Genomic DNA, 27,765 nt, shown 5'->3' with positions numbered 1-27,765 from the left:
GGCGGCAACGGTGGCAGCAGTGCCGTCGGCCGCGGTCGACATCGAGATGGCCGTCGTGCCGGGGACAACCACGGCGGCCGATGAGACTGACAAGATGGACGTCGGGGAGGGCGTGGAGCGAGGGACTAAACAATGTCCTGCGCCCTCGCCCAGACCAACTCAACTACTCGGCCGGGGCACAAAACATGCTCATGCAGTGCCTCGCCGAATGGGGGGAGGAGGGCTGGCCATCGCCGCTGACCCTTACCGAATCCCGGAGAGTCACTCCAACTGGGCGGGGGACTCTCTGGGTCGAGTGGCGGTGGTCAGCCTGCATGCGCAACACCCTGCCGATGATTCTCATATCGGCGGGGGAGGGGTTCACATTAGTAAAGTGGGGGTCCATCGACGTCGCGGGGTGCTATTTCCCTCCTCGCCTAGGCAGGAGGGAATTCGAGGACGCCCTGGAATCTCTGGGGGAGCATATGCGCCGGCGCTCTCCCAGGCCGATGCTGGTGGGACTTCAATGCCCACGCGTTGGAGTGGGGTTCCCCATCCACCGACTCCAAGGGTGACGGCACCCTGCTGTGGGCGGCGCGGCACGGCCTCGTTTTGCTCAACAGAGGCCGTGCCAGTACCTTCGTGAGGGCCTGGGGAGAATTCATTGTCAACTTGACGTGGGCGATTCCCGCGGCGGTCTTTAAGATTAAGGGATGGTACGTGGACGCCGGCTCCCTGGGGGAGCTGTCCGATCACCGGTTGATCCGGATGGAGTTGATGTCCACCCCCGCGGAGGTGTTACGTAGACGCCGCCGACAAAAGGTGGAACGTCGATGGGCTCTACGAAAGCTGGATCCCGGCGCTCTCGAGGTTAACTTCCTCTCCTCCACCTGGCCAGAACGAAACCCAACCGACATGGTGGAGGAGGAGGCCGAGTGGCTCGGGGACGCCATGTCGCGCGCGTGCGATGCATCGATGCCCCACTGCTGTCTAATGGCGAGAAGGGTAGCATACTGGTGATCCGAGGGGCTGGCCGGGCCACCGTGGCCGCCAGGAGGATGTATACACGCCGCAGGCAGCGGGGCACCGACGAAGAGAAGGAAGCGGCCGCCGGGATGCTCCGAGACGCAAGTAGCGTCCTTAGGGCGGCCATAAGGAAGGCGAAGGCCGACGTCTGGCGGGAGCTCGTCTCCTCCCTGGACAGGGACTCGTGTGATAAGATCGTAAAGAAGAAGCTTCGTCCGTGGGCCCCCATGATAGGGAAACCCTGAACGCTCGGTTCCTAGAGAACGTGGCCGCCCTCTTTCCCACTACGGAAAGAGACATCTCGGAGAGGGCTGGACGGAGGAGCTGAACGTCATCGGGGAGGAGATGGGAAAGGCCGCGGACGCTCGGACCCGACGGCATTCACGGTAGGGTCTGGCTCGCTGCGGCCCCCATCATGGATGAATATTTGAGACAGCTCTATACGAGCTAGCTCAAAGAGGGAAGCTTTCCCAGGTCGTGGAAAAGGGCTCGGCTTGTCCTTCTACGCAAGGAGGGCAGGTCGGCGGATAGTCCCTCCGCGTACAGACCTATATGCCTGCTGGACGACTGCGCGGCCGGGGCGGGGTCTCTGCGCCGCGCGCGGGGGATGCGCCGCGAAAACGTGTCTCGCGGCGCGACACACCGATGATATGAGGGGCGCCAAACTCTCGATTGGCGCTCCTTGGGGGGCTGGGGATCCCGGCGGTGGCGGGCGCGGGGGTAGTGTCCCCCCCAGCGCCCGACTCGGGCAGTCTGTACCACGCGCCTCCCGCGCCGTTTCTCCGACGAAACCCTCCGGACGGGATCGACTCGACAACTGGCCAGAGGGGCTCCCAGAAGTATGCTGCACGCGTTCCTGAGAGCCCCTCAGCTATGGCCCGTTCAGGACATCCCGAGGGGTTTTAGTGGGTACAAGTCCCATATAACCCCGAGCTCTCCCCCGAGGCCCGTATGCATTAGGCATTTACCCTCCGATATCAAAAAAAAAAGGTCTAGTGAGGTTGGGTATATGTCTCCCCCCCCTCCTCCCCCACCTATCACCCCACGAAATGGTTACCGTTACCTTACGGAATATAAAAGCAATATATATTCATAACGTGTTAATTATTTATAAATACTACCATCACATGGCTCAGTCGGTAAAAGGCAGGTTGCCTCAAATGTGAGAGGATCAAGAGAGGGACAAGATAAAAGTGTGGTTATAATCTAATTACGTGTTTATAACATTGAACATTAGTAATGTAATAATGGAATTCCTAAAGCAACCGAAACTAATGGACTGGGGAGGTGAGCAGACTTTAAATTGGAAGAAATTTAAAAAGAACTTTGTATTATATTTGATAGCGACAGGTGCAAACAAGAAAACAGAAGAAATTGAAGCAGCTATGCTAATGCATTGTATCAGCGAACAAGCAATCGATGTGATTGATACTGAAATTGACAGAGGATGAACTAAAAGTAAAGGATACAATTATTGCAAAACTTGACGTGTATTTTGTACCAAAAACGAATGAAAGTATTAAGAGACATAAGTTGAACATGAGGATTCAAGTATCAATCGAATCATTCAATGATTTCCTGCAAGATCTCAGAAACATAGCAGCGTCCTACAATTTCGGAAAGGACATGAAGGATGATCTGATCAAAGACAATCATGTGTGGCATATACAATGCGAAAGTGAAAGACAAGTTAATTATTAAGGGAAGACGGACTAGATCTAGACAAAGCAATAAAAATTTGTCGAGCAGCGGAATATACAGAAAATTATTTAAAAAATCTGTACGATGAACAAAAAACCGAAATTGGTATAGTTGGCACTTCAAGGTCAGGGAAATACGACAAAGGCGGCAAAGGATCGGGGAGACAAAGTGATGGCAGGAATTCTATTATATGTCATCTGATGGCAATTATGGCAGGCAAATGAGGGGACGAAGTAATAGATGGTAACAAGGCAGAGCAACGATAACAATAAGGAAGAGGAGACGATAACGCCAAGCAGCAAGCAGCCAAGGAATGCATGAGATGTGGGTTCGAACGGCTTAATTATAACTCGTGCCCAGCAGTGGGATAGATATGTGCAAATTGTAAAAAAATAGGACACTATGGGTATGTAAAAATGCAAAAGTAAATGAAATAAATGTCAATAATATTTATAATGAAATAAATGTCAAACAAACAAGACAGCGAGTCAGAATCGTATATGGATCATTTGAGGTTAATGATAAAGTAGAAACATATATACTAGGTTACATGGGACAAGAGAACAGCAACGATGATTGGTTTATTAAAATGTACCTAATGGAAATAAACAAGACTGTCACATTCAAATTAGACTCAGAAGCTAAAGCGCAATTTCAGAATATTTGTTCAAGAAACTAGGATTAGCACACACATTAGAACCATGTATGATTAAAGCTACTAATTATTCAGATAATGCTTGATATTGTAGGAAAATGTTTGCTAAAAGTGAAACATAGGAGAAAATCAAATTCTGCGATTTTTGACAACTAAACCAGGAGCTCAAATACAGGGTGGGCCATCTATTGGTACGTTTTTGAATTTCGTCGTATGGCAACACCGAACGAGCTACAGACCCGAAATTTTGACAGTTTATTAGTCATACCGCGGCACGAAACAACATGTTTTCTCTTGAAGAGCGTTTTGAAATTTTAAAAACTTATTTTCAAAGTCAGTGCTGTGTCGCCGAAACTGTACGAATTTTGAAAAGAAATATGGAGCACCGAAGGAGCTATACGCAAATTGGTGAGGAAAGTTCGTGAGAAAGGGATGTTAGTGGATGACAGAAGTGGTCCCAGAGCTCGGACAGTGCGCACACCCGAGAATATTGAGGCTGTGGCCCAAAGTGTGAGACAGAATCCGACGACTTCAACTCGACGCCGATCGCAACAACTGAGCATTAGTCGCACCAGCCTGAGGAGAATACTGCACAAAGACCTCGGATTATTCGCCTACAAGATCCAGATGACTCAGGAGTTGAAAGCAAATGACCATCCGCTTCGATATCAGTTTGCTGTGTGGGCTATAGACCAGCTCAATAATGACGTCGATTTTGGTCGAAAAATCATCTTTTCGGACGAAGCTCATTTCCATCTCGGCGGATATGTGAACAAGCAAAATTGCCGGATTTGGGGCTCGGAACAGCCACACACAATCGTAGAGAGACCAATGCATCCTCCAAGAGTCACAGTTTGGTGTGGATTTTGGAGTGGTGGCATAATTGGCCCATTTTTCTTCGAAAATGATGCTGGAAACGCCGTTACCGTCAATGGCGAACGCTACAGAGCCATGTTGACCAACTTTTTATGGCCTCAAATCGACACTATGAATGTGGACGACCTTTGGTTTCAACAAGATGGCGCCACATGCCATACAAGCCGACTTACCATCGACCTTCTGCGCACCAAGTTCAACAACCGCATAATCAGCCGTTCAGGAGATGTCAATTGGCCTGCGCGTAGCTGCGATTTGACACCGCTGGACTTTTTCCTGTGGGGTGCCGTTAAAGACCGATGTTATGCGGATAATCCAGAGACAATTCCAGCTTTGAAAAACAATATTACGACTGTTTTGAGTGAAATTGGCGCCGAGGTAGTCCAAAATGTCATTAATAATTGGGGTGACCGAATGGCATACTATAAGGCCAGTAGAGGGAGCCACATGAACGAAATCGTTTTTCATTCTTGACGCGGATACTTTTAGCTTCACAACAAAAAAAAAATTAATAAAAAATATCAATGTATGCTCATTTGATCGCATTTTTAAAAACGTACCAATAGATGGCCCACCCTGTAGTACTAGGGACTAAAACTATTAAAACCTTAAATTTGGCAGTGTTAGTAGACACAATTAATGAGAATAAGTTGGTCCATTAAAAAAGTTCAAAGACATATTCAAAGGAATAGAGCGAATAAAAATGGAACCGGTAGATATTAAACTAAAAGAATTATGAGACTGTTATTGTATGTCGTAAAATACTGCTTCGTATTATTGATAAACTTAAGGATGAATTAGATAGGATGTGCAATGATAGTGTTGCAGAGCGAGTAATTGAACTTACGGAATATGTTAATCCTATAGTAGTAATTAAAAAACGTTCTTCGTAATATTTCTTCAGGAATTAATGCCATTGCATTACGTATGCGATTCTGCATGTTATCTGGAGTTGGCTTTGTAGCAAAAGCAATTCCTTTCACGTAACTCTATAAAAAATAATCGCACAATGTAAGGTCTGATGAATTCGGCCAGCGAATGAAATCATCGATGTTGATCCCTACTAATGGCAGCAAACCCCTCCTCTGCTCTGCCCAGGCTGGACAAAACAAAAGGGTATGAACCGCCGTATCATTCGCCGCTCTACAAAATAGAGAGACTGGGGAACCCCGATGTCCTATCCTGTATATATAGGACTCGAACACCCTATGTCCCGTCAGCAGCTGCGTAATGCGGTAAGTGAGGGCACCATGCGCCCTCTCAATCCATTCCAAGTCATCGATGAATGCACCCCTCATCATCGCGCCTAGATCGCTCAGAGGTAGCTCAATCAAGTGACTGTGTCATTTCGCTATTGAGCGTCGACGCTCGACCTAGAGCAACATTACGCCCGCTCGGGGGGCAACCGCACCATCCCGAGCAATGATATCGCGTCTGCGGAGGTATGATCTCCTGAGTCGTTCCGCAGTCAGGTCAAAGAGAACTATCCCAGAAAGGATATCCTGATCACTCTAAGTGCAAGCTGCCGCTGCAGCTTCCGCACATCTTTCGTGATCACTCGGTCACCCGCAACTGTCTGAGCCTAAATCGGAGCGCCATACAAAATGACGGACATAACTATGTCCGTACATCCGTCTTCGCCGCTCTCCAGGGCCGCCAATATTGACGGTAATGCGAACCAGAGACATTGCTATGCCCCAGGCTTTGGGCAGGCGAAAGTGATCTCGGAAAGTCCCGCGAATCCAGGATCAGTCCCAGGTACTTCACGGTAGACCCAATCGAGACCACCTCCCCCCTGATCCGAATAACGGCGCCCTCCGGAATCCTGTCGGCGGTAAAAGCAACTGCCTCCGTCTTCAAGATAGAGACCTTAAGTCCCAGCCGCTGAATCGAGCGTATCAGAAATGTGGCCTCCAACTCTGCTCTCACGCGTGCCTCCTCAAAGGACTCGGCACTGGCAACTATGAGCGTATCGTCCGCATAATAAAGGATCGCGCATCCTATCGGCAAGCAAAGTCTCAAGATCGAATCATATCCTAAATTCCACAGGGCCGGCCCCAAGATCGAACCCCTGCGAAACTCCGCACGACATCGATCTGTGTGTTAATCGATCCCACCGATCAATGTAGGACAGACCACGATCCGACAAATAACTGTTGAGTATGCACCGAAGGTATACCTGCTTATCTTTTAATGCACCCCTAATAACAGGCCACGGGAGGGAATTAAACGCATTCGCAATGTCAAGTGACACAGCCACAACGACCTCTCCATCCCGTAAACCCTCGCCGACACGCTCCCTAAGATTCCAAATTGCATCGATCGTAGAGCGATGCCTCCGGAAACCATATTGCCCGCTCGCTATCCCCCCGGACTCGTCCAGAAAGGCATGTAACTTTTGGACAATAATTCTTTCGAATAATTTCCCCGCCTCGCTTAGCAGACATATGGGCCTGTACGAGGACGGGGAAAGATCCGATTTGCCAGGCTTCTTAATTAAGACCAGCCTGGCTGTCTTCCATTGTCGAAGGAACTGCCCCCCCTGAGACATTCCGTGAAGCACCCGGCCCACGTCGGGGCGAGATACCTCATTGTGCTTTTAATAAATAAGCCCGTAACTCCATCTGGGCTTGGAGCTTTGCCAGATTTGATCTTTGCGGTCTCCAAGATCTCGGCCGAGATAACCACAAAATTCTCCTGTCAGTCAAATGGCACCGCGATATTCTGTGAAGAAAGGTCCACAGGAAATAATGTCGCAACGATGCTCCCAACAGTCTCAGGGGGAACGGTCTTTCACTTCCACGATCGAAGCGCCGCCCGAATGTAGCTTTTTGAGGACCGTCCGATATGGTGTTCTCCAATAGTCTCTATCCAAGTCCTCAACTAGCTCACCCCATAACTGGCCTTAGATCTATTGATCGTCTTCCTAAGGATCGTCTTCCTATGCCTTGCCTCTCGCAAATCATTCCAAAGTCCCTGTATTTCGGTAGGTAGAGTCCCTCTTCGCGCGCGCGCACGTGTTAAGCGTCTTCTACGCACGTTGCAATTACGGCGGAGTTCCGCAATCTCCTGATTCCACCAGTACGTAAAGGGTCTCCTTGATAGGCCTCTCCTTGGCATGGCCACATCTGAGATGTCGCGAAGCGTTCTGTCCACATATTCGGCTTTCGAAACAGCATCCCCAGAGTTGCCACTCCATGCCATGAAGATGGCCGCCGCCTCCATTAAGTCCAGGTCAGCCTCCATTAAGTCCTAGCAACGGCCCACCTAGGAAAGGCCTTAAGGGTCGCTCTCCCAATCGTGGGTCCACTCAAGGAGGCCCCCACCTCCGTAATCACATATTTGTGATCCGAGAGGGATCCAATTCGGATTCCACGCGCCAAGAGATGATTCTCCTCGAAGCAGCAGGTGATGCTAACGTGAGGTCCACGCACGAAATTCCTCGCGGAAATTGCACGCACGTCGGCTCCGACGTTTACCAGCTGGAAATCCATCATTCTCAGCCAGTCAGACAGAAATCCTCTTCTGTTGAGTCTACCAAGGTCCCAAGCAGGAGTGCGGGCATTGAAGTCACCCACAATCATGACCGGGCAGCCAGCAACGTCCAATAGCTTATCCTTAAGCTCTCGTAAAAATTCACAATCACTGAGACTAGGGCAGAAGTAACAAGAGACAACGATCGTCTCTCCCCAGTCCACCGCCACAAACCTTGCACTTCTCCACTGAGGAGCACGGCACCCTGGCTCCATTGCCATGTAAAGGCAGCAGAGGGAGGATTGTCAATAGAGGCCAGCCACCGATCATTGTCTGGGACCCGATTGGGTTCAGAGATCGCGACAAGGCCCAGACCCAATTCCTCACTCATCCTGGAGACCAGGTTCTGAGAGGGTCTCGACCTATTCACATTAATTTGGGCCAATTTAGCCATCACACACATCCATGTTGGCCCCTACATCTATGGGAATCTACTGGAGCTCCCCGATCAGCCCCGGCAGATGTTTCCTCGAAGCACACACCGGGCACCTCGGGGGAAGCCGACATCCGACAGCCCTATGTCCGTCATTCCCCCAGCATTGGAAGCACCAATTTGAACAGTCCACCTGATTCTGGCAATTTACTCTGGTATGGCCCACTGCAAAACAGCGGAAACATTGAAGCCTTCGCTTTGCCAGAGGCACTACGCCCGCCGAGGACCAACCTAGTCTAATACGCCCGTAACTTATTAGTTTGTTAGCACACGCGAGAGGACATTGCACTCACACTGTGTTCAAACCCCTTCTACCTGGCTTAAAGGGACCAGTTCTAATTTCTGCGACAGGAAACCCGACACAGCGGCAGCCACCTCCTCCGCAGTAGCGGATTGATCGATATCGATCAGTCTAATCTCAGCCCATCGTATTGATCGCACAACATTCACATCATCTTTAAAATCACTTACCGCAAAGACATTTCTGAGTCTTTCCACGAGCGCTTTGGCTGCCGCCTCGTCACCTCCCGGGATCTCAATAAGGAGTCCTCCAGCCTGTACCCTCCGAATGCGGGTGTTGGTGATGTTAAGCTCCTCCAGGGAGATCTTCTCTCTCGCCAGCCTCATGACGTCCGCATATGAAGGTTCGGATTTGTCCGCTGACTCCACGCACTTGACCAAAACCGCGGCAGTCCTCGGAGCACGAAAGCGGGAGTCTTTCGCGGCAGAACGTCGCACCGCAGCACTTGGGCTCCTCACCGAAGGGTGAGACGCGTCGACAGTCCGAGAGCCACCCGAAGCTCCACTCCGCGCGACAGACTTTGACGCACCGCCATTTGCCGCGATTCGGCGCACACCGATCGTTCCACTCTTAATCAACGGGGGAGGGATAGCCTCCGAGCGAAACTCTCCTCATTCTCTCCCGGCATTCTCACCATCACCAATCCCAGGATCTACCTCGTTTTGCTTCTTCTTCTTCCTCGCCCTTTTACACGCCCGTTTGGACTTTCCCTCCATCCACTTTCTCTCCGTTAGCAGGATAGTCCAATGAGGGTTGCGGAAGCGAAGCACCACCTGGCTCCACACCACCTTCATCACGCACCACTCCAGTTCTTACTTTGTCCGCATAACGATCAACTGGAAACAAACGCGTTGTATCCGCAACGATACGTCCAGCCCCGCTAACTCTGGTGGGCAGAGAAGACCTATCCTCCAGTCTCTTTCGAGTCCCTGTCAAGGGAGGAGACGACGTCGGCCTTCGCCCTCCTAATGGCCGTCCTAAGGGCGTTCCTTCCCTCACGGAGCGCCCCGGCGGCCACTTCCATCTCCGCGTCGGTGCCCCGCCTCCTGCGGCGAGTATGCCTCCGTCGGGCAGCCACGGTGGCCCGTCTTAGCTCAGCTATCTCTTCGGACCACCAATAGACTGCCCTTCTCGCCACAGGACGGCAACGGGGCATCGACGCGTCGCGCGCGCGCGACATAGCGTCCCCGAGCCATTCGGCCTCCTCCTCCACCGAAAAGGCCGGGTTGGGTTCCGGCCAAGGAGGAGAGGAGGCTCACCTCGAGGGCGCCGGGGTCCAACTTGCGCAGGGCCCATCGACGTTCCTTCTCATGTAGGCGGCGTCTTATCGACACCTCCGCGGGGGTGGACACCAGCTCCATGCGGATCAGACGATGATCCGACATTTCTCCCAAGGAGCTGGCGTCCACATGCCAACCACGTATCCTGGCGGCAGCCACGGGGGTCGCCCACGTCAGATCGACAATGGACTCCCCCCGGGCCCCCACGAAGGTACTGGCACGGCCCCTATTCAATAAGACTAGGCCGTGCCGCGCCGCCCACAGCAGGGTGCTGTCGCCAGTGGAGTCGGTGGATGGGGAACCTCCCCACTCCAACGCGTGGGCGTTGAAATCCCCACCCACCAGTACTGGCCTGGGGGAGCGTCGTCTGATGTGCTCCCCCAGAGACTCCAGGGCATCTTCGTATTCCCTCCTCGTTAGTCGCGGAGGGAAGTAGCACCCTGCTACGTCGATGGGCCCCCACTCTACCAGTGTGAACCCCTCCCCCGCCGATATTGGAATCATCAGCGGGGTGTCGCGTGCGTGCCGGCTGACCATCGCCACCCGTCCCAGAGAGTCCCCCGCCCAGTTGGGGTGACTCTCCGGGATCTGGTATGGGTCTGCGGCGATGGCCAGTCCACCCCCCCCCCACTCGGCGAGGCACTGCATTAGCATGCCTTGCGCCCCGGCCGAGTGGTTAAGGTTAGCCTGGGCGAGGACGAGGGACATTAATTGTTGTTACCTCATTCCTCGCCCCCACCGACGTTGGATTTGTCTGCGACCGTCGTGGGGGGTGACTCCTCCACGACGGCCATCTCAATGTCGGCCACTATTACGGCCGACGTTGTCTCTGCGGTGGTCGCCGCCGCCGCGGGGGACTGTCCCGCAACGGCAGTGAGGGGGCCACTGGGCTCCTGCCCCCCCCTTTTTGCCCTTCGCTTTAGCGGCGGCGCATCCGGCGCCGCCGATGCTGTGCCCCGAGGGGCGGCCGAGCTCGCGGCACGCGGGGCAATCGACCTTGCCGCGGCAATCATGCGCCGCGTGGCCGATGCCCCCGCACCGATAACAGCCCGGATCGGTCTATGGTACTCGTACATTTTTGTTGTACGTGACCGGCCTCCAGGCATCTATAGCACTGGAGGCCCCGGGCCGGCAGTAGAGCCACTCTGCAGCTCGACCACCCCACCTTGACCCGTGAGGCGGCCACTAATTGTTTGGCCGCCTCTACTGGGCACCGCACCCAGCAGGTGCCCAGACCGTTGAGGGCCCTGCTGACTCCTGCCACCTTATAATTCCGGTGGGAGTCGCTTGCAGGCCCTCGCCAGATCCTGTGCCACCTCGGTGGGGGTGGCCGAATCATCGAGTCCGGAGACCCGGATCTCGGCCGTCTTCGATGGGCGAGACACCCTCACGTCGTCCCTGTTTGCAAAGACGGCCGTCAGCTTCTCGGCCAGCGCGTCCGCCTTGACGCGACTCTCCGGGCTCCGGACCTCCCAAATAATCCTGTGATGGCCCTCCTGGGACGGAGATTCTCGATCCCCACGTCCTTGAGGGAGATCGAGGATCTCGCTTTCCCTACCACCTCTTGGTAGGAGGCAGGGTCGGCGCAGGTCACCACTATGGCCGCTGAACTTGGGGGCCTCAATTTCGGGAGGGGAGCATTCTTGCCGGAGGCTTGAGGCCTCGCGGCAGTGCTCCCCTTCATCGCCGTCCCGCCCTTTTTCCCACCGCTCCCTTTTTTATTGGGAGCGGGGGCCGCGGGCGCTCTGGTGCTCTTCGCGCTCTTGGGGAGCGGCCGGGTCGGCTCCGCCTCCGCCTTCTTCGCCTTGGCGGCCGCCCTTTTTGCCCCCCTCGATACGACCTGCGCCCATGTCGCCTCGTTCTTGTCTGCCGCGCGCCCTCCGCCCTCAGCTGTTGGGATGATCGCGGGGGGCGGCGATTCCCTCGTCTCAGCGTTAGGGGGCGCAATAGGCTCGTTGCCTCCCGCCTTGGAAGCGACCTTAGCCCCCCTCCTCTCGGGTTGCTTGTCGCTCTGTTTCGCAGGGGGCTGTCCACCCCGCTTAACGGGGGCCTGTCCGCTCTGCTTGGCGGGTGGTCCCATTGGTGACGGCGTCGTCGCCGGGACCACCCCCATCTCCCTCAGTAGGCGAGGGAGGAGCCTCTCGAGGACCCTCTCTATTCGGGCGTCCTCTTCGTCCCGTTCGTCGGCCCTCCCCTTCTTTTTAGAGGGGGGTTTCTTGCCGGCGGATGACGCGACCCTATCCGCGACGGTCGCCAGAGGGTTGAGTTGTTTGGCCACCCCCTGGAGAGGAGGCCTGAAGTATGGGGAATTCAGGTCCTCCTCCGTGACCGTCACGCGCGTCCCTCCCCCTCCGCGGGAGCAGTCCTTCCCCTAGTCCATATTGGACTGCGGTCGCCGACCAGACTATCGGGACCCGACCACTCCATGATCGAGTCCCATTCCATCCCCGGCACCCTGTCCCTGCCGGACGTGCAGCGGGAGGTGGATCTCTCCCTGTCGCGCTCCAAGACCGCCACTCTTGAGCGGAGGAGCACCAGCTCTTTATTGAGCTGGCGTTTCTCCTCCGCCCATGCCCTGGAGCGTTCATCCCACTGGCCGCCGTCTGCCGCCAGGTTGCCGTCGCTCGCCCTAGTAATGACGGAAGTCAGGGCCGCGGACAGCTTCGTGTAAGCTGTCCAAAGGTCCCTGACTATATCACCCTTGATATTTTTGGACTTCTCCACAGCCTTCGCGATCGTCCCAAGCTCGCGGATAACCACAGCTGCAACCGATTGCAAAGGCTGTTCGTCAAACTCCAGGGCGAGTTCGACGGCCTTCTCATTAGCCCTCCTGGCTGACGTGGAGGACGGCTGAATCTCCGGATTTATCACCGCCCGATGATCTTTCCTGAGTTGGCGGGCTTTGGCCTTATCGGCCTTCCTGGCCAAGGCCTCCGCCGTGAACCGGCGTGGTCAGGGTTCAGGGCAGGCCTGCCCCTGGATCTTTTCGCGGACTCCCCGTCAGAATCCGACGAGGAGACCACGAATTCCGCCGTTCGTTTTCTGCCTTCTCGGCTCTCTCCTCCAAGGGAGCTCAGCGAGACCGTAGAACCGGCCCTCGACAGCGCTCCTTCGTAGGCAACCGCCTCGACGCGCGCCCCGGCCTTGCTGCTCGCAGGGCCGGAACGTTGTTTGCGCGAACTGTCGCTCACAGTTGAGCGAGCGTCCGCCTCTACGCTCTGAAGCGAGCGTTCTCCTTCCACGTTATTATTAGTTGAGTTGTTCATTGCGATTGATGCCCACGGCCCGCAGCGGCTCCGCCAGCCAGGGTGTACCCTCCCCCGAAAGTTCAGGAGAGGGGGCCCCGAGTTCCCCTGGGGGGCTGGCATATGGCTCGGGTCCCCGGAATGTGTCATCGGGGACACTGGCCTCCGGCTCCTTACTCCCCGTGAGCGGATGACCCACTCACGAGTTTCAGGGGTCCCTCGTCTCCGATGTCGAAGGCACCGCTGCGGGTGGCGCCACTCGGAGCGGCCCCACGGACGGTTCAGGTCACAGAAGTGGCGCCCCTTCCGGACCCTAGCCGCTGTGGCGACCAGCGTTGTTTGCGCCGCCCGGTGTCCCGCTTCGGTAGGGACGCCGTCGCGGAGACACCGGGCACAATACTCGACGCCCCCCCTGGCCCCGACCACGGAATACGTCCGAGCGGCCCGGAGAGGGCGGGAGTCGGGCGCCCTGCCTCGGAATACGTCCGAGCGGCCGCGCGACCCCCCCCACCAAGAGAGACGGGTGATTCCGCGACGGACCGAAGTCCGCGCGGCCCCGTCCTCCCCTACAGACAGAGTCCGCACCTCTCGAGGCGGGAGAAGTCCCCGGTGCAATGAGCCGAAGCTCTCGGAGACCCCATCCCCCTCAGTGGCATGAGCCAGCCCGCAGCCAGGAGCACCCAGCATACGGGCCAGCTCGCCTGCGGGAGCACCCGCGTTGACCCTTTTGCACGTAAACCGCAAGGGAACCATCCCACCCCACAGGGAGGAGGGGAAGGTCCTACGGGGATCCACGTGCAGTGGGGATCGAAACCCCACATCACGTACGGGAAGGGAGCAATCCTCCCCCTGACGGTGCCGTGCCACCGGGCGATTGAAGTCAGGGCCGCCAACCCCTACTGGCACACTGGGGACCTGTCCCGAAGGACGAGACCCCCAGGAGTCCCTCCCACGAGGAGAGGAAACCCCCTTGGGGTGCCGGACCCGGTGTACAGACTCCCCCCGTGAGGAGGGAGTCCGTACAGGCTGCTCTTAGACCCCCACGTGCCGCAAGCGACCCGCGGGGGAGCCCTCTCACCACGACAAGGTGGCAGCCCGCGAGAGGGAACCTAACCTAACCTTTTTTTTTTTTTTTTTTTGTTAACGGAGGGGAAATGCCTAACGCATACCCCGGGTCTCGGGGGAGAACCCGGGGTTATGTGGGGCTTGCACCCACTAAAACCCCTCCGGGTGTCCTTACCTGGCCTTGCACGAGGGGCTCCCAGGAACACGTGCAGCATACTTCTGGGAGCCCCTCAGGCCAGTCGGCTAATGCCGACGTCGGTTCCCGCCCGGGGATTTTTATGACGCCGTCTTTTGCAAGACGACGTGACCCCGGGCGGTGCTGGGCACCTTCGACCCGATTTGGGCGCAGGGGGGGACACCGCCCCCTGCGCCCGTCCCCACGGTTGGTGTTGGGGGGCGGAGGTTGGGGATCACGGCCCCCGCCGCGATCCCCAGCTCCCCAAGGGGCGCCAAACGAGTGTTTGGCGCCCCTCATGCATCGGCGCCGCGAGAGACGGATCCCTCGCGGCGCACCCCCCGCGCGCGCGGTGGTGCAGGGCCCCCGGCCCGGTCGTGCATTCGACGCGGCCGGGGGATGATGGGCGACTACACGCGCGCGGAGGGTCATCTTTGGTCCGGCGGCGGTGCGACCCTAGGATCGGCAATCCGCCGCCAGCTCTCAGCGCCCCGCGTCCGAGACGCGGGGCCGTCGAGGACGACGGGAGGGGCGGGGGAGGAGGGACCACCGGCCCAATCCCCTCCCCACAAACGTCCTCTTCCTCCGTAACCTCTGCGATGGGGAGAGGAGGCGGCCGCCGTTCTCGCCCCGTGGGGCGGTCCCGGCGGCGCGTACGCGCGGGCGGTGGCCCATGGCGTGAGCGGCTCGGCTGGAGCCGGCGCCCACGTTTACCCCCAACACCACCATCCCGCGTATCTCCTCCCCCCTCGTCATCCCCGCCACCCGGAGGCGGCGGGGCGGGAGAGGACCCCGGCCTCCCGGGGCCCCCTCCCTACGCCTTTCTGCCTCCTCCTTCTGCGACATCACCCGATCGCAGAAGGAGGAGAAGGCCGCCCAAGCACTCTCCCTGCCGACCATCGCTCTCACGACAGCCGGCAGGGAGAGGTCCTCTCCAATTTCTCGGACCAGGACACCGCCCTCGCCCGCCCACGCTGGGCAGGCCTCTAGCGTGTGCTGCGCGATGTCCCGGTCCCCGTCGCAGTGACGACAACCAGTGGTCGGCTCCTTGCCTATGCGACACAGGTACTCCCCGAAACAACCGTGTCCGGTGAGCACCTGTGTCGCGTGGAACGACAGTCCGCCCCATGCCTACCCATGCTTCGAAGCAGGGGAGGATGGCCTCCACGGTCCGAGCGCCCGTTGTCGGCGGGTCGTTTTCGAGGGTGGCGCGCCACTCCTCGAAGACCCGCCGACGGGCGTTCCTCCTGAGTCGCTCAGCGGTCCCCTGGGTTACGACCCCCCCCGCCCCGAAGTCGAATGCCCTTCACCCTGGCGAAGGATTCCGCCAGGGCGTCGGCCACGTATTCAACAGGGGGGATCCCCGCGAGGACCATGACGGCCGCATACGACACCGTCCTGTAGGCTCTGCATATTCGCAAGGCCAGCCGCCGTTGCACGTTGTGCAACCATGCCTTTATATGGCGGCTGGCCAGAGCCCTCCCGCTCCATACCGGGGCCCCGTAAAGGGCCCCGGACAGGACGGCGTTCATATACGCCCGCCTGACCGACTCGTTCGGACCGTGGAGGTTGGGCATTAGGCCGAGCAGGGCATCTGCTCGACGGCCCAATCGCGGGGCTAACTCATCGAAATGTTCGACGAAGCTCCAGCGACCATCCACGGTGAGGCCCAGGTATTTAATCGTTGGCCTCACCGGGACGCGGACGTCGTCCACCTCTATGTGTGCCTGAGAGGGCACCCTGCTCTTCCCGTTGTGGAAGAACAACGCTTCCGATTTAGCGGGGGCCACCCTCAGGCCCAACTCCTTAATGGAGCCGACCACACACGCCACTGCAACGTTTGCCGTCCCGACGGTTCTTTCCCAAGTCGTGCCCCCGGCCACCACCAACGTGTCGTCTGCGTAACAGATGACGTGGCAGCCGGGGGGTAGGGCCGCGCGGAGAACGTGGTCGTATGCGATGTTCCAAAGTAGGGGGCCCAACACGGACCCCTGTGGAACGTCGCACGACACGTCCCTCCGCTGCTGGAGTCCCTCTTTGTCGAGGAACTCCAGCTTCCTGTCCCGGACATAGTCCCCGATGATGGCCACTAGGTAGGGGGGCAAGAGGTGGTGTCCTCTTAACGACCCCACTACCTGGCCCCACGGGACGCTGTTAAAGGCGTTGGCGATGTCCAGGGACACCGCCAACGCCACCTGCCCTCCCGCGGTCAGCTGCTCCGAGAGGGCTCGAACTTGCCTGACGGCGTCTACCGTCGACAAGCCCTCCCGGAAGCCGTACTGACCGCGGGATAAGTTGGGACCATCCCGGGACAGGTGCTGGACGATGCGGGCAGCGATGACTCGCTCCAGCAATTTGCCCGCATCGTCCAGCAGGCATATCGGCCTATAAGTGGAGGGGCTCTCCGCTGGCTTGCCCTCCTTGTGGAGGAGGACAATCTTGGCCCTTTTCCACGACCTGGGAAATATGCCGTCTCTGAGGCAGCTCGTGAAGAGCTACCTCAGACGGCCGCCCACTATGGGGGCCGCGGCGAGCCAGACCCTCCCGTGTACACCGGAGGGTCCGGGCGCCCGCGGCCTCCCCTTGAGGCGGGCGAAGGCCTTCTCCATCTCCTCCCCGGTGACGCTCAGTTCCTCCGTCCATCCGGACGGGTGACCGGCCCTCTCAGGGATATCTCTTTCCCTGTTGGGAAAGAGGGCGGTCACCACGTCCTCCAGGAACTGAGCGTCCAGGGTTTCCGTAATTGGGGGGGCCCACGGACGAAATTGCTTCGTCACAATTTTATAGGGCCTCCCCCACGGATCCCTGTCCAGGGAGGAGACGAAGTCATGCCAAGCGTCGGCCTTCGCCCTCCTGATAGCCGCCCTAAGGGCGCTCCTTGCCTCACGGAGCGCCCCGGCGGCCACTTTCACCTCGGCGTCGGTGCCCCGCCTCCTGCGGCGAGTGTAGCCCCTTCGGGCAGCCACGGTGGCCCGTCGTAGCTGAGCTAGCTCCTCGGACCACCAGTAGGTTGCCTTCCTCGCCACAGGTCGGCAGCGGGCCATCGACGCGTCGCACGCGCGCGACATAGCGTCCTCGAGCCATTCGGCCTCCTCCTCCACCGAGCGGGCCGGATTGGGTTCCGGCCAGGTGGAGGAGAGGAGGCTCACCTCGAGGGCGCCGAGGTCCAACTTGCGCAGGGCCCATCGACGTTCCTTCTTGTGTAGGCGGCGTCTTATCGACACCTCCGCGGGGATGGATACCAGCTCCATGCGGATCAGGCGGTGATCCGACATTTCGCCTAAGGAGCTGGCGTCCACGTGCCAACCACGTATCCTGGTAGCCGCCACGGGGGTCGCCCACGTCAAGTCGACTATGGACTCCCCCCGGGCCCCCACGAAGGTGCTGGCACGGCCTCTGTTCAGAAGGACTAGGTCGTGCCGCGCCGCCCACAGCAGGGTGCTGTCGCCCCTGGAGTCGGTGGATGGGGACCCCCATTCCAACGCGTGAGCGTTGAAGTCCCCACCCACCAGTACGGGTCTGGGGGAGCGTCGTCGAATATGCTCTCCCAGAGACTCCAGGGCGTCTTCATATTCCCTCCTCGTTAAACGAGGAGGGAAGTAGCACCCTGTCACGTCGATGGGCTCCCACTCTACTAGAGTGAACCCCTCCCCCGCCGATACGGGAATCATCGGCGGGGTGTCGCGCGCGTGCCGGCTGACCATCGCCACCCGTCCCAGAGAGTCCCCCGCCCAGTTGGGGTGACCCTCCGGGATTCGGTAGGGGTCTGCAGCGATGGCCAGCCCACCCCCCCACTCGGCGAGGCACTGCATGAGCATGCTTTGTGCCCCGGCCGAGTGGTTGAGGTTCACCTGGGCGAGGACGAGGGACATTTACTCGGTCCCTCGTTCCTCGCCCTTGCCGACCTTAGCGTCGGCCACAACTGTGGCCGCCGCGGGGGGTGACTCCCCCACGACGGCCATTTCAACGTCGACCACTTCTGTGACCGACGGTTTTGCGGTGGTGGCCACCGCCGCCACGGGAATCTGCCCCGCGACGACGGTTGTGAGGGGGCTACTGGGCTTCTGTCCCCCCTTCCTCCCCTTGGCTTTGCCGGCGTTGCAGCCGGCACTGCCGATGCGGTGCCCCGAGGGACGGCCGAGCGCACGGCATGCGGGGCAATCGGCCTTGCCGCGGCAGTCACGCGCCGCGTGACCGATGCCCCCACACCGGTAGCACAGCCCGGAACGGTCCACGGTGCTTGGACACTTTTGCTGGACACCTTTGTCCAACCTCCAAGCACCGGAAACACTGCATGTTCCGGGCCGGCAAAAGAGCTACCCTGCAGCTCGACCATCCCACTCGGATCTTTGAGGCGGCCACCAATTTCTTGGCCGCCTCTACTGGGCACCGCACCCAGCACGTGCCCAGCCCATTGGGGGCCCTGTTGACGGCTCCCACCTTGAACTCAGGTGGGAGCCGTTCACAGGCCCGGGCCAACTCCTCGGCAACCTCCGTGGGGGTTGCCGAGTCGTCAAGTCCGGAGACCCGCACCTCGGCCGTCTTCGACGGACGGGAGACCTTGACGTCATCTCTGTCCGCGAAGACAGCCGACAGCTTTTCGGCTAGCTTGTCGGCTTTGGCGCGGCACTCCGGACCCCGGACCTCCCAAATTAGGGCCCCCGTTACGGCCCTCCTGGGACGGAGATCCTCAATCCCCACATCTTTGAAGTAGATTGAGGATCTCGCCTTCCCCACCACCTCTTGATAGTTGGTGGGGTCGGCACACGTCATAGTTATGGCCGCCGAGCTGGGCGACCTCAGTTTAGGAAGGGGAGCCTTCTTGCCGGAGGCTTTAGGCCCCGCGGCATTGTTCCCCTTTCTTGATATCCCGCCCGCTTTCCCACCGCTCCCCTTTTTGTTGGGAGCGGGGGCCGCGGGCGGCTTGGCGCTCTTCACGTGGCCGGGGCGGCTCCGCCTCCGCCTTCTTCGCCTTGGCGGCCGCCCTTTTCGCCCCCCTCGAGACGACCTGCGCCCAGATCGCCTCGTTCGCGTCCGCCACGCGCCCTCCGACCCCGGTTGTTGGGAGGATCTCAGAGGGCGGTGGGCCACTCCTCGCGGCGGGAGGGGGCACATTAGGCGCGCCGCCTCCAGGCTTGGCAGCAGCCTTAGCTCCTTTCTTGGCAGGGGGCTGCCCATCCCGCCTGGCAGGGGGCTGGCCGCTCTCCTTGGCGGGGGGTTGGCCTCCCTGCTTGGTGAGTGGTCCCATTGGTGACGTCGCCATCACCGGGACCACCCCCATCCCCCTCAATATGCGGGGGAGGAGCCTCTCAAGAACCCTCTCTAACCGGGCGTCCTCTTCGTCCCGTCCGTCAGCCTTCCCCTTCTTTTTAGAAGGGGATTTCTTCGCGCCGTCGGACGACGCGACCTTATCCGCGACGGTCGCCAGAGGGTTGAGTTGTTTGGCCACCCCCCTGGAGAGGAGGCCTGAAGTATGGAGACTTCAAGTCCTCCTCCGTGACCGTCACGCGCGTGACGGTCGCGGCTCCTCCCCCTCCGCAGGAGCTTTCGTCGTACCCCCCTCGTCCTTATGGGGCTTCAGGCGCCGGCCAGGCTCTTGGAACCCGACCACTCCATGGTCGAGTCCCACTCTAGGCCGGTCGCCCCGTCCCTCCCGGAGGTGCATCGGGAGGTTGACCTCCCTCTGCTCTTATCGTGCTCCAGGACCGCGACCCTGGAGCGGAGGAGCACCAGCTCGTTGTTGAGCTTACGCCTTTCCTCCGCCCAGGCCGCCGGCCCGGAGCACTCGTCCCTTTGGCCGCTGTCTATGGCCAGGCTACCGTCGCTCGCCCTCGAAAGGACCGATGTGAGGGCTGCGGACAGCTTGGAATAAGCTGCCCACAAATCCCTCACGATGTCGCCCTTTAGGTTCTTGGACCTCTCAACCGATTTGGCGATCGTTGCCAATTCGCGGATTGCCACCGCGGCAACCGCGCAAACCGGTTGAGAGTCGAACTCGAGGGCGAGCTCTGCTGCCCTCCCTTGAGCCCTCTTGGCCGACGTGGAGGTCGGCTCTATCTCCGGGTCTAAAATAGTCCGGTGGTCTTTCCGGAGCTGCCGGGCCTTGGATTTTCGGCTTTTTTGGCCCTCGCCTCAGCCGTGAATTGGCCGGCATGCTCCGGATTAAGAGCCGGTCGTCCCCTTGACCGCTTCATGGCCACCCCCTCAGAGTCTGAGGTGGAGACCACGAAGTCGGCCCCTCTGTTGCGGCTTTCCCCCTCGAGGGAGCTAAGCGAGGCCGTAGAACCGGCCCTCGAAAGCGCTCCCTCGGAGATGGCCGCCTCAGCGCGCGTCCCGGCCTTCCTGCATACAGGGCCGGGACGTTGTCTGCGCGAACTGTCACTCTTGATTGAGCGAGCGTCCGCCTCTACGCTCTGAAGCGAGCGTTCTCCCTCCACGATTTGTTGATTAAGAGTATTGTCCATTGAAATTGCCAATGGATTGCCACTGGAAATTGCCATTGAATGCACCAATCTTTAAGATAGGCGCACCCCCCGCGCGCGGCGGTGCAGGGCTCCCGGCCCGGTCGCGCATACGACACGGCCGGGGGATAATGGGCCACTACACCCCGCGCGCGCGGAGGGTTATCTATTGTCCGGCGGCGGTGCGACCCTCGGGTCGGCAATTCGCCGCCGGCTCTTAGCGCCCCGCGTCCGAGACGCGGGGCCGTCGTAGACGACGGGGGCGGAGAGGGACGAGGGACCACCGGCCCCCCCCCCCACAAACATCCCCGCCGTCCTCTTCCTCCGTTATCTCAGCGATGGGGGGAGGAGGCGGCCGCCGTTCTCGCCTCGTAGGGCGGTCCCGGCGGCGCGTACGCGCGAGGGGTGACCCGAGGCGCGAGCGACCCGGCTGGAGCTGGCGCCCGCGTTGATCCCCAACGCCACCACCCCGCGCATCCCCTTCCCTCTCGTAATCCCCGCCACCCGGAGGCGGCGGGGGATGGAGAGGACTCCGGCCTCCCGAGGCCCGCTCCCTCCACCTTTCTGCCTCCTCCTTCTGCGACATCACCCGATCGCAGAAGGAGGAGAAGGCCGTCCATGCACTCTCCCTGCCGACTATCGCCCTCACGACAGCCGGCAGGGAGTGGTCCCCCCCAATTTCCCGGACATCGCGCTCGCCCGACCACGCCGGGCAGGTCTCTAGCGTGTGCTGCACGGTGTCCCGGTCCTCGTCGCAGTGGCGACAACCAGTGGTCGGCTCCTTGCCTATGCGACACAGGTACTCCCCGAAACATCCATGTCCGGTGAGCACCTGTGTCGCGTGGAACGACAGTCCGCCCCATCCTCTGCCTACCCATTCTTCGAGGCAGGGGAGGATGGCCTCCACGGTCCGAGCGCCCGTTGTCGGCGGGTCGTTTTCGAGAGTGGCACGCCACTCGGGCGACGGGCGTTCCTTCTAAGCCGGTCAGCGGTCCCCGGGGTTACGATCCCCCTCCCCCGAAGCCGAATGGCCTTCACCCTGGCGAAGGTTTCCGCTAGGGCGTCGGCCACGTACTCGGCAGGGGGGATCCCCGCGAGGACCATGACGGCCGCATACGACACCGTCCTGTATGCCCTACATATGCGAAGGCATTAGACGTTTTAAACTTATAATTCAGTTGACACTTTGTACCCAAGCCAACTAGTTTTGTTTGCATAATATTTTAAAATAAGTTACTTTTGTGAGAAAATGGAAATTTCGCGTAAAAATTTTCGGGCAATGATTTTTTACAAATGTAATCTAACTCCGAAACAATGCATCGATCGACTTCATTTGGCTTTTAGGAGTGAAGCACCATCCAAGGACTGTTTAAAATTGCCGAATTCCAGCGTGAACCTTTCTTTGTAACGAATTCCGTGAAGGTCGTCCATCCACGTCTGTTGTTGCCACTAATGTTGATGCTGTGGGTGAAATGATTGAGCGAGACCGGCATATAACATACCGCGAGATTCAGGCACCCTTAGGCATTGACATGAGCAATACATATTTTGCATGATCACTTGCATGAGCGTACGAAAACTTTGCAATCGTTGGATCCCACACAATTTGACCGAAGCTCAAAAACAGGCTCGTGTTAAATGGAGCAAAGAAATGCTCAAGAAATTCAACTGAGGTCGTTCAAATTTGGTCTACAATATCGTTACTGGAGACGAAATATGGATCTATGGATTCGTATGAGCCCGAAAGTAAACAACAATCCACTGTTGGGGTATCACAAAATGAATCGAAACCAACCAAAGTTGTTTGTTCACGCAGTGCAGCAAATGGTTGCTTGTTTCTTCAGTTATACCGGACATGTGGTAATCGTGACTTTAGAGGATCGAAGGACTGTAAATACAGATTAGTATACAACAATTTGTTTGCCAGAAATCATAAATGAATTGCGTAGAACAAACCGAAATCATCACATCATCCTTCATCATGACAATGCCAGTTGTCACACAGCACGTCAAACTGTTGATTTTTTATCCAGTAAAAATGTCGAATTGATGACTTATTGTCCGTATTCACTTTATTTATCACCTATGATTTCTTTTTGTTTCCAAACATTAAAAAGAAGATGCGTGGTGAGCGATTTGAGTCACCAGTGCCTGAAGCAGCTGTTGAAACATTTTGTACACTGATTTCTGAGGTTATAGTCTCAGAGTGGAAAAAATGTTTTGAAAATTGGTTCGAGCGTATGCAAAAATGTCGATCTTAAAGGCGAATACTTCTAAAAACAATACTACTAAAAACCATTTACCGAATTTTACATGTTTTTTTTCATATTGTTTGCAGAAACTTTGCCAGCAGCCTACGTACTACAGCAAGAAAGTTCTCGAAAGATTAAGTGAAAAAGTTACTTGTAATTATTTATTTTTAACAGTAATTTTTGTAATAATGAAGGTTTAAATATGGTTAATTACAGACTATGCTTAGAGGGCTACCTGCCGATGAGTTGCATATGCAGTAATATGTATTATAGAGTAAGTAAGCGTATATTTCAGCGCACTCACTAATTCAAGTGATCATCTAAATATAGGCTGTAACTCGTTATATTTGAATCCTCATATTTCAAAAATTTCTGCTTAAAATAAAAATTTACAAATAACTTTTTAACTTAATTTTTCGAGATCTTTCTTGCTATATAATACTTTGATTCGAATTTCAGAACACCTTATATATGGGTATATGTATGTATATGTACATATACAGGTTATAAAACTGAAATAACGCCCTATTAATCATATAGTGTTATTTCTATAAAAAACTGAGTCCTCTATCATTTTGCAATTTTTTCAATATCTTTTTTAGTTACCCAATGAGCAAATGTCTAAAATCGTATAAAACAGTTAAAATATTAATAATATAAAATATACATAAAGCAGCATTTATACACAATAATAAATCTAATATGATATCTAATATATTTTAAGATGACACTGTATGATTTAACAAAAATATTCAGAACTGCACAGATTTGGAAATAATAAACATTATTAAAGCATAGCTTATTAGAAGTGAGGATTTAATAATAATAATAAAAATACTAAAATATATAGCTGAGAAAATATAAATACCTAATAATAAAGAAAATCTGTACAAGGCCCGCAGCGTGAAAATTAATTCACAAATCTTTGTGAAAGGAAATTTGCAAAGTGACTCGATTAAAATCCAGACGTTTGTAATAAATTGCTCCATTGATATTAGTGTGTCAGTTATATAACTTTGAACTGTAATGTTAAAAAATACACCAAAGGTTACGTCAGTCTGACAGACCACTGTCATATTTCTGCTAATTTTGTAAGTCCTTAAAATGAAGAATGTACGCTATGTGTAGTATGTACGTGCATACGTTTTACATACGCGATGTTTAATCATACTCGGGTCAATTTCGGACATCTCGACGTTGATATGATTTTATTCGTTGAACACGATACATGACGGTACCGTTCGACGACTGTTGGTTCAAAGAAAAAGAAAAGAAATACGAAAAGATCTCAATTTAGAAATTGAAGTTGAGGTTTCTGGGAACTCAGTGTGTATAGTTAGGATTAAAAGTGGTGCGATAGACATTCGATAACGGTTCGATAAATGTTTGACATTTATTCGAAAGATGATTTTTAACAGTGATTCGATAGACGTTTGACTATGGTTTAATATCTGTTTGATAATTATCATAAATGTTTTGATTGTAGTTCACTAATACTATCAACATGTGTTAGTGGGTATACGATATAATAGTAAAGCATTTTTTCGGTTGATAATTTAAGTTAGATTTAACATATGAAAGTGCATAAATTCCTCTCGGTGAAACGTCGATGTACGGCAGTTGTGACCACGATAGATACGATTTTGCATAAGTGTAATATAAAAATTTTTTTCTACGGAAAATCGATGAATCTCAACATGTTTTGCGGTAAGATTACTCTGTTGGATACGTAGAAACACAATTTTGCAGTTTCGCATAAATCAAGCGTGCCGACTTCAGCAATACTTGTCGCCAATGATTATAAATAAGTGAACATCCGTTTGATCAACAACTAATGAATCGTGATTAACAACTAATGAATATCATTTTTAAGGGAACATGTAAGAACACAAAATTGTAATACATAATTTTATAATACCACTGTAGTTCCATCCATGATTGCGTTTCAAGATTGAAAAGGACTTTATTGCGTGGCTTATAGAATTGTCTATGTACGTATGTATATAAATTCAAACCGAAATATTTAGGGAATAAGATCAGCTTTGATTGAATATAGGATTTTTTTACTTAATTGATGAAATTAAAATTTATTGATGCTGTCGTGTATATCAAGGGACACGAGAAACGAACGTGGCTGCGGAACTTGCTTCTGGATGATGAGCGAGAACACATGTACATTGAGACCTTGGATGCAGTTTACGACAGAACACATGGAATCTTTATCTAATCTAGATGTTACTAATATTATACGATGTGGACAACATGTTAAGCGTTATGCGAGTTACAAAATGTATTGAAAATTTATAACTGGTGGTTGCAAAAGAATTTTTTAAATAAAAATACGTTAACGTATTTATTATATATTTCTTTTCCCTTCCTTTGTAATGTATAAACGTATGTATAAACGTATGTATAAACGTACGTATGTGTGTATAAACGTATGTATAAACGTATGTATGTATGTATGTATAAACATATGTATAAACGTATGTATGTATGTATAAACGTATGTGTGTATAAACGTATGTATAAACGTATGTATAAACGTATGTATAAACGTATGTATAAACGTATGTATGCGTGTATAAACGTATGTATAAACGTATGTACGTATGTATAAACGTATGTATAAACGTATGTATAAACGTATGTACGTATGTATAAACGTATGTACGTATGTATAAACGTATGTACGTATGTACGTGTGTATAAACGTATGTATAAACATATGTATAAATTCATGACAAAGAAAATACATAGAAAGACTTGATAAAATGTGTCGCAACATGTTCGAAATTCTTGGAAAGAGGGGGGAGGACCTGTCTTCTCTCATCGATTCCAGAAGTATTACCATTTACACGGATGCAATCAGTTTTACAATACCCGCTTGTACGAACGACTGAAAAAATGTACGCTAAAGAGAGCAGTGCATCGTACGATGTGAAGAAGGAATATAACATGTAAGTTTCAACGTTCTATACACAAAAGAAACGTTTTTTAACATTATGTATGTACACAGTACGGAGCATCGTGCGGTGCGTTTACTGAGCAGACGTTACGATCTGACGAATACGGGCTACAAATTTTTGGAAATTGGAATCAACGTTGGCCCACCGAGTTACGTGGAGATCGCCCTTGGAGATCATCGCGGACACGAACTATCGCTGTCTCTCGAAACGTGGAAGAGCCTCTACGAGCAGCGAGGAAATATTTACAAGCTGTTTCGAAACGAATACAAGAATAATTTTATAAGCGTTGGACCGCTAATCATTAGTGTTTTCATGCTGAACTATGCTACGGTCGTACGTCTCGATTCTTCATCGGTACGCATTATGATGACCGAAACGACGCTACGCCGTATGTTTGACTTTAACGGGTGTGTCAATGTAACGTTCGAACGATTAGCTCGACTCGTCGATACGGTAGATACCAAGTATACGCGATTCTCCAACAACGCATCTGAGAACATTATATATGATAGCGACATCTTCAATGGACAGCAGCTCATTGATTGTGCTCATTGATTAGCTTTAGTTTTTAATAAGTATGAAAACCGGTGTAATAATATGTAAATAAAACATTTTTTGTTAGCCTTATTTCATGTGTATTGTCTTTTACTTCCCATCCTTTGCCTCGACGCGCCAGGAAAAACCATAAAAATTGAAAAAACTGTATCATACAAAAGAAACTCGTACTCTATTAATTCTTCCATCCTTTCTTCACTCATAGCACGCGCGCTCTATCTTTCTCTAACATGCAAGCTTTTATTATCGATGCATTTTTAAAGAAAAATATGTCATGGTCAAATTCAAACCTTTATTATCAATGCATTTTTAAAGAAAAACATAATCAAATTTTGATAACAAAAAAAGGAGCCTTATTGTGTAGGAACCCTATTGTGTAGGAGCCTAGACCTTTCCCCTTCTTTCCCCCGCGTTAGGTATCCCCCGCGTCAACAAGTACTTCCCCGCACCCCGCATTCCCCTCTAGCCCCATGGGTTAGAACCCGCCTTATATACCTACTAAAGTAAAACATTAGAAACTGTTTCTACTACATAAAATAATAATAATAATGCAATGTATTATATATAAATTTATATTACAGATTAAGATTAAGATATTGGATTAAATTAAGGAAATTTCTCCAAATGTCATACATAAATGTCGCATTACATTTCTAAAAGCATGAATATGTGTTTTAAGCAGTACATAATATTTTTTGTTTGGTTATTTCACACATGTACGTATAATAAAAATTCCAATTGTGCTAATATAATGTAAGACAGTAATATATGGATACACATATTTACCAAGTCAAATCAATATATGTAATATAACTAAAATAATTGAAATAATAATATAAATAAAATAACTGTTAAATTATGTTTGAGATCAGTAATTCGAAAAAAAAGGTAAGAATTCTTTCGGTCGACCGACAGTAATTGTTATTGAACGCATGCACAAGGCGAGCTCGTGATTTCATCTCGAGCCTGACATTAAGCCTCGTCAAAGTCAGGGATTCATTGTTCTTTAGTCTTTTCAAAACAATTCGGTTCACGCAAACAGGCACCGGCAACGGACCATCGAAAGTTCTAGAACAATTCAATTCGCGCACGCGAGCGCCGCGCTCCGACGAATACGTCACGCGCTGTCACCAATCCCGCGTACGGATTTTCTGTCGCGCATGACTGTTACGTTGAACGTCGCTAGAAAAGAATCGAAAGCGCCAATCAATTTTGTACAATCAATGCCACGTGATAATTACGATTGTGGCAAAATTTA

At 53.8% G+C, this 27,765-nt stretch overlaps 1 protein-coding gene across 1 annotated transcript; it reads left to right on the top strand.

Moving 5' to 3' along the window:
• The first annotated feature begins 23,765 nt into the window (after positions 1–23,765).
• On the top strand, positions 23,766–26,721 carry LOC147906724 (uncharacterized). The gene is made up of 2 exons (XM_087416162.1): positions 23,766–25,943; positions 26,003–26,721. Exons 1-2 carry the CDS (start codon positions 25,846–25,848, stop codon positions 26,505–26,507), a joined length of 603 nt encoding a protein of 200 aa, XP_087272288.1. The 5' UTR covers positions 23,766–25,845; the 3' UTR covers positions 26,508–26,721.
• The last annotated feature ends 1,044 nt before the right edge of the window (positions 26,722–27,765 follow it).

This window comes from Acromyrmex echinatior, chromosome 19 (assembly GCF_024713525.1).
Source record: "Acromyrmex echinatior isolate Ae372 chromosome 19, ASM2471352v2, whole genome shotgun sequence".
Classification (NCBI taxonomy): Eukaryota; Metazoa; Arthropoda; class Insecta; order Hymenoptera; family Formicidae; genus Acromyrmex; species Acromyrmex echinatior.
Note: the sequence above shows the minus strand (reverse complement) of the source record. Positions and strands in the feature narration are given on the sequence as shown.

Bases quoted from the DNA above. Each gene is read 5' to 3' on its own strand.
- LOC147906724 (XM_087416162.1), top strand. From the start codon at position 25,846: ATGCAATCAGTTTTACAATACCCGCTTGTACGAACGACTGAAAAAATG. The intron at 25,944-26,002 runs GTAAGTTTCAAC...GTATGTACACAG, and splicing joins GTGAAGAAGGAATATAACAT to TACGGAGCATCGTGCGGTGC.